General features: G+C 45.4%; 1 protein-coding gene across 2 annotated transcripts; it reads left to right on the top strand.

Annotated features, from left to right (window-relative positions):
* Positions 1-5,132: 5,132 nt before the first annotated feature.
* On the top strand, positions 5,133-9,919 carry LOC123595465 (G-protein coupled receptor-associated sorting protein 2-like). Of its 2 annotated transcripts, XM_045473297.1 has the most exons (4): positions 5,133-5,312; positions 5,885-5,952; positions 6,290-6,367; positions 6,672-9,919. In XM_045473297.1, exon 4 carries the CDS (start codon positions 6,993-6,995, stop codon positions 9,567-9,569), a length of 2,577 nt encoding a protein of 858 aa, XP_045329253.1. In that variant the 5' UTR covers positions 5,133-5,312; positions 5,885-5,952; positions 6,290-6,367; positions 6,672-6,992; the 3' UTR covers positions 9,570-9,919. The 2 variants fall into 2 exon arrangements, with proteins under 2 accessions (XP_045329253.1, XP_045329254.1); XM_045473298.1 differs by lacking the exon at positions 6,290-6,367.
* Positions 9,920-11,047: the final 1,128 nt, after the last annotated feature.

Consider the following 11,047-nt stretch of genomic DNA (forward strand, 5'->3'; position numbering starts at 1 on the left):
GTTGTTGACAAAGGAGTAAAAGTAACTCATTGGAGAAAGTATACTATTTTCTACAAATGGCGCTGAAACAACTGGTATCTACAAGCAAAAAAAAAGTGAATCTAGACACAAATCTTACATCTTTCAAAAATATTAACTCAAATTATATCACAGAGCTAAAGGTAAAATGAAAAACTCTAAAACTCTTAGAAGCTGAAGTAAAAGTCTAGATGACTCTGTTTAGATACAACAAAAAAAGTGTGATCCATGAAAGAATATATCGCTAATTTGGACTTCCATTAAAAATAAATCTTCTCGGGGCGCCTGGGTGGCGCAGTCGGTTAAGCGTCCGACTTCAGCCAGGTCACGATCTCGCGGTCCGTGAGTTCGAGCCCCGCGTCAGGCTCTGGGCTGATGGCTCAGAGCCTGGAGCCTGTTTCCGATTCTGTGTCTCCCTCTCTCTCTGCCCCTCCCCCGTTCATGCTCTGTCTCTCTCTGTCCCAAAAATAAAATAAAACGTTGAAAAAAAAATTAAAAAAAAAAATTTAAAAAAAAATAAAAAATAAAAAATAAATCTTCTCTGCAAAACATTCTGTTTATATAATGAAAAGACAAGCAAAAGATTGAGAGGAAAAGCTTTGTAAGACAGACATCTTCTAGAAACCTGGTATCCAAAATATACAAAGAACTCTTAAAATTACAGTAAGAAAACTATCAACCACATTAAAAATGGGCAATGATCTGAACAGACAACTGACCGAGAAAGCTATAAAGATGGCAAATAAGCATATGAAAAGATGCTCAACATTGTATGTTATTATAAAATTGCAAATTAAAACAACAAAAAGAGCCAAGTTAAGCTAAATGGACAAAAAAAAAAAAGTCATTGTCCATAATGATTGAGATGGACAAGGAATAGACCAGGCCTGGTGAACATGTGAAAGTTTACCTGTATGTTTGTAGGAAGTGGGGGTGGGGCTGGGGACAGAGCTGTAGTTATAATGAATCAGCACAGTTGCTTCTATATCTCGGGCTTAACAATTGGTGGTTATTTGATTCTGAAATTTAGATTTCAGGGGCAAGTTGGGTAAACACAGGTGTTAGTGCAGTCACTGGGTAGTAGAACCATGGCTGTTGAAATGTGTTAGACGGTAATCCATTGTAGGGTAAACTAAATATTGTTTGGCAATTAGACATAGGTCAGTAACCTTTAATCTTTTAATCTTTTTTTTCTTGTTTTCTGACATTACAGATGAAATTTAACCAATTTGAGCTGGTTTCCTCGCCTGTTATATGAAGGTAGTAATAGTATATTTTGATAGTAGTCCCTATTGTCCAGTATTGTTGTAAGTTAATATGCATAAATACCTTAAAATAAGGCCTCTCTCAGTTCAATAAGTGTTAATGAGTAATAGTGGCTGTTCTATAAATGAATTTACAATATATTGTTCAACGGGCATTTAAATGTCTTACAGCAAAATCTCTCAGCTATTGGTAGATCCACCCCTCTGTCACAAAGATCTTGGAATCAAGATTCCACCGCATCCACACTTATCAGAGAAGCTTATGCTTGTATGATTTTGAATATACCTGTAAACTTTTAGGATAAGAAACTGCATAAGACATACACTACAAGTAAATGTGGCTTCCACAAAACAGAGATTTCTTTCACTTTTGTTTCTACTGTATCTCCAGTCCCTAGGATAAAAAAGGTATTCATATGTATTTCTTTTTTTTTTTTTTAATTTTTTTTCAACGTTTATTTATTTTTGGGACAGAGAGAGACAGAGCATGAACGGGGGAGGGGCAGAGAGAGAGGGAGACACAGAATCGGAAACAGGCTCCAGGCTCCGAGCCATCAGCCCAGAGCCTGACGCGGGGCTCGAACTCACGGACCGCGAGATCGTGACCTGGCTGAAGTCAGATGCTTAACCGACTGCGCCACCCAGGCGCCCCTCATATGTATTTCTTGAATGAATGAAAGTCACCAGAGACTTTAACAAAGTGAAAGAATAGTTCAGGGAGGCAGGAAGATTCACACACACCCACAGATCCCAGCAGAGCTCAGACACTTCTTCAAGCCTGGCATTCACCCAAGATAGTATACTGTGGAATAAGGAAAATGATCCACAATTCAGCTTAAAACCATTTAAACAGTACAGTAAAACTGGCCCTCCTCTGGGGGACCTCGGTGGCTTAGTTGGTTAAGCATCCAGCTTCTTCTCAGGCCATGATCTCAAGGTTCATGAGTTCAGGCCCCACATCACACTCTGCTATCAGCACAGAGCCCACTTCAGATTCTCCATCTCCCTCTCTCTCTGCACCCCACCCCAAACTATCTCTTTCTTTCTCAAAAATAAATATTTTTTTAAAGTGGAACCAACTTGACAATAAATTATATTAAATACATACATACATACATATATACTTACATAAAGTGGCCCTCCTCTGATAATTGACATCTGTTGTCAGTCCAGATGCTGTATATAATCATCTCCAGATTTTTTTCCTGTCACCTAATATTGAAGTTATAATACATATAATACATATTTATCTAAAATAAAAGCTGAAATAAAAATACATGAAAGGTCATAGTAAGAATATGGTTCCCTTTTCATCCTCAAAAATGTAAGTGATTTTCAGCAAATGGGGATTTGTTCCAAGATGTACCTCAAAGGCCCTTGCATAAATCTTATATGGAAAACAGAGACAGGAGATTGCTAGAGAGGGTGGTTATAGTGGTAAGAAATGAGCCCCCAAAGTGATCCTCCCAGGGGTTGAGGCACAAATAAAGAAGGATAAGGAGAATGGACCATCATGATGGTAAGTAAATTCAGTTCCTACCACTACTATAACACATTACCACAATCTTGGCAGCTTAAAATAACACAAATATATAATCTTACAGTCCTGTATGTTGGGAATACAAAAAAGGTCTCACTCGTCTACAGTGACAGCAGGGCTTCATTTTTCTGAGGAACCCTGGGAAGAATCTGTCTCCTTGCCTATTCCAGCTTCTGGGAGCTGCCTGCCTTCCTCGGACCATGGCTTTGTTTAATCTTCAAAGCCAGCAAAGGCCTGTCCTGTCTTTCTCATGCTATTTCACTGTCACACTGACTCTTCTGCTTACCTCTTCCACATAAGATGTACCCTTGCAATTACAAAGGCCAGGAAGACCCAGCATATTCTTATTATTAAAGTCAGCTGGTTAGCAATCTTAATTGCATCAGCAATCTTAATTCTTTTTGCCCTTAACATCACATGTTTACAGGTTCTGGAGAATAGGATGCAGATATCACTGAGGGAACTTTATTCAACCTACCACAGTGAAAGTGCCATTTAATTGAGTTTAAAAGTTTTACAATGGGCACCAACAGGTCTGTGCTCAACCACAATTATGCTGAAACACGGTTTCTCTGTTTGCCCTATGGAGCACAGAAAGGAAGGGCTCAAGACTAGAGGAAGGATGTAGGGTTAAGGGAGTCAGAGGATTCAAGAACCACCAGGCTTCTGTCTTGTACAAGTGGGTACATGATGGGGCCTTCTCCAAAGAATGTCTGGGGAAACTAGATAGATGTGCAGGCAGATGTGCATGGCATCCAAGCTGGTTCTAATCCCTGCCACATATCCACATTGCCAAAGATCATGAGAGCTTGGACATGACTACAAGCAAAGACTTGATAGATAGGATAGTGGAAAAGGAGCCAGGACTATCCTGACACCGGACCATGGGGCAACAGACAGGAAAGATCCTATGACCCAGTGCAAGTCCTGACAGGGAAAGGCCCTCCTTCTTGGGCAACTGTGGGGACTGCGAAATGGCAAAGCATATTACCAGTTTGAATGAGGGGTGGGGGTGGGAAGCAGTGTGGCAGAAAGGGTGGGCACAGAGCAGTGGTTGGTTTTCTCAGGTTAGAGGTGCAGGTCTGCCTCTCTTTAGAAAAGGCTCAGTGGTGAGGCCTCCATGAGAGCCCCCTCCCACTTCCTCCTCTCCGGGCCCCGTGAAACAATGAAAGAAGGACTCCAGGAGGGCCAGGTGGTCTGGCCTTAAGTCGCCTCTCCCCTCTCATCCTGCTGTCCTCACAGCCCCTAGCCCATCAGCCTCCAGGAAGGAGGGCGGGCGGGATTGGGTGGGGGGGTGGGAGGCGGGCAGGCTTGGGTTGGGGGGGTTGGAGGCGGGCAGACACTGAACAGGCTGGGGATTCTCACAAACCGAAGGACGGTTGATATCCATCCGCTGCTGCCTGCAGCACACTACCACCACCACCACCCTGAACTAGAGATCCTAACCCCCACTGCCAGGCGTCCTCAGGTCCCTTTTATTGCGGTGCCAGCAATGAGGGGGTGGTCGCCTCGGAGGTCTGCAGAGGCGGGCTGCTGTGAGCCCGCCCCTTAGGCTGGCGCACCTCCTGGCCCCGCCCCCCGTGGGTCGGAACTAGGGTGGGCCAGGGAGGGGGCGTCTAGCCCATTCGTGCTGTATCCCTCCGCCCCCCTTCCCGACACCCTTGCTGAGAGCGGTTCGTGCCGCATCCTGCGCAGCCCCTGCCCAGTTTGGTGCTGCAGCGCGGGGGGGCGGGACGCCTTTTTGCGATTCTGACAGCACGCTAGGTGGTGGGAGTCCGAGTGAGGAGCTCCGAGAAGAGGGGGAGGACAACAACCTGCACCTTGAGCCTGTGAAGGCAAGTGGGTTGTCGTGGGGAGGGGTGGGGGGACCCCTACTGTCGTCCGGCTTACAGCCTGCCCGGACCCCAGCCTCTGGCAGCCTGGCAAGGGGGAGGCGACCGGGTCGTACCCTGTCCGTGACAGAGGTGCGCAGCGCCGCGGGACCCCTGGTGAGGAGAGGCAATGACCGGTGCGGGCCGGGCCCAGGGCATGGGGGCTGGCGGGAGAGGCTCCCTCGGATCCTGTGGAGGCGAACTGCGCCAGCCACTCCGCAGCCAGCTTTCCAGGCGCCCATGACCCGCCCTCGACGGTGCTGTGCCGGGAGAGAGCTGTGGGGGGAGCCTGCTGCGGAAGAAATGGCGGAGCGGGAGCTGGGGTGGGGGGCACCTGGAGAGGCCGCCGGGGCAAGAGCGGGTGGGGGGTGGCGTTCGAGTTATTTGCCCAACTGGCAGGAGCCTGGGTTCGGTGGCGTCGGCTGTTCCGGGCCCTAATTCTGTAAAGGGGCCTATTGGCCCCTGGACCCTGGGTGCTGTCTCTTAGCACAGGCTCCTGGTTGATTCGAAAGTCTTCTCTCTGCGAGGTAGGTCTGGTGGTTTCATCCCGCAGGGTGCATCTGTAGAGGAGAGGCTTGAGAAAAAGGAAGAGCAGGACAATGGCCTGGATTTCTGGAGGTATGTGGGGCTGGGGGTGCAGGGGGGGAAATGAGCAGCAACCATTGAGTGGAGACCCAAATCGGGGTGGGGTGACTGCGATCAGAACAGGTCAGGTGCATCCAAGAGTACCTTCCAAATTTCCCCTTTTTACTAGCTTCTAAGTCCTTCCTTTGCCTTTCTCCTTCACCTCCATCCGAAATTGGTGGCAGGAAAAGATGAGCTAGGAGGTGAGGGTGAGACAAAAGTCATAATTACAAGTGTCACTGCAAACCTGTTTTCTAGAATATACGTAGGGGCACCCTTCCCCCAATTTATGCTGCGCAAGGCAGTGGGATGTGGTGCACCTAGTGGTGAATCCTCAGAATTGGAGAAGGGAGGCATGTGAAAGTGTGACGTCAAGAGAAGATGTCGTTGTCTGCAACCCTGAAACTGAGAGCTTAAGTAATAGAGAACATTCTACCAAGAGGACTTTAAATGTTGAAAGACAAATAATATGTGGACTCCTATCCTTGGTGTTTGTGGGTCCACCCAGAACTCAGTTGCTGCCATGGTCTCCTGACTGTCATGCCTTTTCATCTGTTTGTCCATAGGCCTGCTTTAAAGCTGCTCACTTCTGTAAGGAAGGGAAGGAGGAATATACTGGCCCAAATCTTTGGAGGTTGGTATGAAGGACAGCAATGCAGGGGATAGTGGCAGAGTAAGATCAATAGCAGGTGTCTTTGATCCACTTGGGTGTGTTTGATCCACCTCTCCTATCCTCTGCCATATTTGCACACTGTCACAGCATCTTTTCCTCATTTCCTGCAGGAGGTATTAGGCATATTAGTGTAGTTACGGATTGGGCCATGAATGGGAGGAGACAACCAGAAAGCAGGGACCATTAGATAGGAAAAAATTAGACAAATTAAACAGACGTTTACATCAGGGGTCAGTGTGTCAGTCTGTCAACAAGGCACTCAGACTTCATTGTCTCCTGTGTGTTTACTTCTCCGTAGGACTGCCTGCTCTCTGATGTAGAGCTTAATACCACTGAAACAAAGCAAGGAGGGGGAAATTGCACCATATCCTTGCAGGTTGGTATGAGATTGGGTACAAACTTGAGTGGGGAAGTGGAGATCAACACTGGCCCAAGAATGACTAGGGTAGTCTGGGGGCTCCTAAGCCTCTCCCATTGCCAACACTCACCAATTTCACACCTGTTTTGTAGCAGGCAAAGTAATGTGGCAAAATCTGGGGTAAAACGTGGGTGAAATGAGGGTGATGGAGAGACTTTCCATCTGTTCGCTAAGCATTCAAGGTCCAGTCTCTGTGTGAATCTCTGCATGGAGTGATGCAATTTGAAGAGATTCAAAGCCCTATGTCATTCTCTTTCCTTAGATCTACCTCCAGTGGCATCTCTGGTGGTGTTGGAATTGCTGCTGACCACCACCCTCAACAGGTCTGCACCCACCTGGGAGCATCCATCATCCCCCAGCTTGGTTGTGCCTCTTCTGCGCTTTGTGATATTGACTGAGGCTGGGCTTTGGAAGCAGATCAATTGACTGCTGGACTGGTGATTGACTCTAACTTTTGTTTCCAACTATATCACATGAATCACTGAAAGATCACAGTGTGAAGATACAAAACTGTGAGAGATCTGTGGTAGAGGCTGAGACTGGGGTAGGGGTACTTAACTGGGCCTCCTCTGTAACTTACACCATGACTGGGGCTGAGATTGAACCTGCTGCCCGGGCAAAGCCTGAAAAGAAGGCTGGAGAAGAGGTTGGGGGTGGGGCTGAAAGAGAGAATGAAGTCCCAATGGTGGTCAGACCCAAGGTTAGGACCCAGGCACAGGTAATGCCTGGAGCAAGGCCCAAAACTGAGTCAAAGTCTATGCCTGGGGCAAGGCCCAAAACTGAATCCCAGGCAATGGCTGGGGCAAGGCCCAAAACTGAGTCCCAGGCAATGGCTGGGTCAAGGCCTAAAACTGAGTCCCAGGGAATGGCTGGGACAAGGGCCAAAATTGAGTCCCAGTCAGTGGTTGGGGCAAGGCCCAAAGCTGAAGCCAGGACAGTAGGGGGAGCACGTCCTAAGACCGAGGCCAAGGCAATCCCTGGGGCAAAGCCCAAAAATGAAGCCCAAGCTTGGCCCCAGACTGAGTTTGGGGCTGAGGCAATGCCGCAAACAGAGGGGTTGGCCCAGACCAGTGCTGTAGCCTGGCCACTCGTCAGTACTGAGTCTGGGCCAGTTGCTAAACCTATGGCCCTATCTGTGGATAGGGAACTGGTCGGTGTGGACACTGAGACATTTCCTGGCTCCCAGGTTCAGACAGGAATTCAACCCTGGTTTGGATCAGGGGAGGAAGTTAATATGGGGTCTTGGTGCTATCCTAGGCACCGGGCCAGAGAGGAAGCCTCTAACGAGTCTGGATTCTGGTCAGCAGATGAGACCTCTACAATGTCCTCTTTCTGGGCTGGAGAAGAGGCCAGTATCAGATCGTGGCCCAGGGAAGAGGCCAATACCAGATCCAGGCATAGGGCTAAACATCAGCCTAACCCCAGGTCCAGGCCCAGATCCAAGCAAGATCCCTATGTTGATTCTTGGTCTGGGTCTGAAGAGGAGTCTGGCAATCCATTTTGCTTGTGGGCTGGAGAAAATACCAATAACTTGTTCAAGCCCAGAGTCAGGGATGAGGAAACTATGAGGTCCAAGCTTAGGACAAAGAGAGAGGACTTTTTTGAGTCTGAGTCTGAAGATGAGTACTCTAAGGAGTCCTGGTTTTTGCCTGGAGAAGAGACCAATGGTAGATTCAGGACCAGAGACCAGGAAGAGCCTAATACTGTCTTGAAGCCCAAGGGCCAGAAAGATGTTAATAACAGTGGTAGGGTCAAACAAGAGCCCAGGTTTGAAGAGGAAGTCATTATTGGGTCCTGGTTCTGGGCAGAAAAAGAGGCCAGTATGGAGGCTGGGGCTTTGGCCATCTGTGAATCTACACCAAGGTCTGAGGAGGGGGCCATTGGTGGATCCTTGCTCTGGACTGAGGAAAAGTCCAATTTGGGGGCTGTGGCCAGAGAAGAGGCCAGGCCAGAGTCTGAAGAAGAGGCCATATTTGGGTCCTGGTTCTGGGATAGGGATGAGGCCTGCTTTGATCTAAATCCCAGTCCTGTGTATAAGGCTAGTTCCAGGTTCAGAGATTCAGCTGAAGAGGAACTTAAAGCATCATCCAGGCCCCAAACCTGGGAAGAGGTCACTGTTGAATTCAAACCTGGTCTTTGTCATGGGGTTGGCTTCCCATCCCCAAGCTCCTTTAGAATTCCTGAAGAAGCAGCATCTGTATTCTCTGACATGTTTGAGGGAAAGCCCAAGAATTTGGAATTTTCCCCAGAAGGGGAAGGACAGGAATCTTTGCTTCAGTCTGATCAGCCTGAACCTGAGTTCCCATTTCATTATGATCCATCCTACAGGTCAGTCAGGGAAATTCGGGAGCATCTTAAGGCCAGGGAGAGTGTAGCACCTGAGAGTTGGTCCTGCAGCTGCATACAATGTGAGCTTAAAATTGGTACTGGAGAATTTGAAGAACTCCTTCTATTAATGGACAAAATCCGAGATCCTTTTATTCATGAAATATCTAAAATCGCAATGGGTATGAGAAGTGCTTCTCAATTTACCCGAGATTTCATTCGGGATTCAGGTGTTGTCTCACTTATTGAAACCTTGCTCAATTATCCCTCCTCCCGAGTTAGGACAAGTTTTTTGGAAAATATGATTCACATGGCTCCACCTTACCCAAATCTAAACATGATTGAGACATTCATATGTCAAGTGTGTGAAGAAACCCTTGCTCATAGTGTGAGTTCTCCTGAGCAACTGCTTGGATTAAGGATGCTTAGACACCTCACTACAACTACTGACTATCACACACTGGTTGCCAATTATATGTCTGGGTTTTTCTCTTTATTAACCACAGGCAATGCAAGAACAAAGTTTCATGTTCTAAAAATGCTATTGAATTTGTCCGAAAATCCTGTCGTGGCAAAAAAACTATTCAGTGCCAAAGCTCTATCAATATTTGTGGGTCTCTTTAACATAGAAGAGACAAATGATAATATTCAAATTGTTATTAAGATGTTTCAGAATATCAGTAATATTATAAAAAATGGAACTATGTCTTTAATTGATGATGATTTCAATCTTGAGCCACTTATTTCTGCATTCCATGAATTTGAGAAGTTAGCTAAGGAACTACAAGTCCAAATAGACAATCAAAATGATCCTGAGATGGGACGACAAAGCTAGTGTGAATAACCACCTGCCTTTGATCAGCCTTATGTTCCCAAAGAGCCCTGAGTAGTGCTTTGGTTTTCACAGTCTGGTTTTATGTTGTAACTTATATTTTAATGCTGATGTTAACTTTGTCCAATCCTTGGTTTGAGCTGGATCATTTTGTGGATGCCAAATGAATATTAGAGCTGAAAACATATTTGTTGATATTTGTCTTGCTGTCCAGATTGCAATATCTTTTTTGGTATTGAGCTTCCAGTGAACTGAGTCGCCTATGTAAGCTACCCTGCTATTTGTTGTTTAAACATATGGTTCTCTATTCAAGTCTGTGTTTTCAATAAAGGTCTATGTGAAAATTGGCAAAAGTGACCCTTCAGTTTGAAATCCAGGTACAGATACATTGTGCACACTTACAAATACAGATAACTAGTAGTATGACAAACACCCTCATTGGAAAATCCCATTCCTAGAGTTTGAGAAAGGAGAGATTACTGTGTGCTGGTGGTATTTGAGAAATGCTTCAACAAAGAGGGACCCACTTAAACTAGTGTAGGATAAGACAAACCATTAGGTCATTCTCTGAAGTGAGGAGTGGGAAGAAAAGTGTGAATAAATGTGCATGATTGGGAAACCTGTCCTAGTAGCATGGATTTAGCCTATCTGCCTGGAATAGGTTAAGACAAATTTAGTGAGGGATGCAGTTGGAATGAGGCCAGCTTGGAGAACTAAGTCAGCCAAATCTGCACATTTTACAAATCCTAGTACTGTTGTTGCTTCATTGCCACCTAAAGAGTGAAAGAGTACAATGGCACACAAATTGAGTCAGGAATCATATTTCCTTTGTGTTCCTAGTCCAAGGAAGGTATTAAGGAAATTAGGCAGCTTTAAAAAAATTATTTATTGGCATGAAATTATACTGATGCTTTAATGTCAAGTGAAACAGAAGATTGTGATATCTGGAAAATTGGATCCCATTTTAAAATCTTGTGTGTAAATACACATAATTTCTATGTAACCTCAATATGCCTAAGAAACTTCATAAATTCAATAGTCTGGAATAAAATACCATAGTAAAAGAATTTTCAGAGACAATCATTGGGGAGATACAAAAATTACTAAGGGTTTTTCCTTTTAATATGCTTGTATCTAGTGCCTCAAGTTATATGTGGACATATTGGAACAGACACAGTTACATGAAAAGATTGAGCTATCAGTGTTAAAAAATGTTTAGAGATAATAACATTTAGAAAAGTTGGAAAGTAATGAGACTTCTGAAAGACTAACTTTAATGAAATGCTTCAAAAAATTATCAAGTTTACTAAGTTTATAGTAGTCTTTTGAGTGTACAAAGATGGTAATATTTTCACATGATAGTTACACTCAAAAGATCATGTTTCCTTTTAGAATAACAATAACACTCAAAATAGTGGTGCTTGCACAGCATTGTGAATATACTTAACACCACACTGAATTGTACACTTTAAAATGGTTAA

This window comes from Leopardus geoffroyi, chromosome X (genome assembly GCF_018350155.1).
Source record: "Leopardus geoffroyi isolate Oge1 chromosome X, O.geoffroyi_Oge1_pat1.0, whole genome shotgun sequence".
Taxonomy (NCBI): Eukaryota; Metazoa; Chordata; class Mammalia; order Carnivora; family Felidae; genus Leopardus; species Leopardus geoffroyi.

Coding starts and splice junctions, on each gene's coding strand:
- LOC123595465 (XM_045473297.1), top strand. CDS start 6,993: ATGACTGGGGCTGAGATTGAACCTGCTGCCCGGGCAAAGCCTGAAAAG.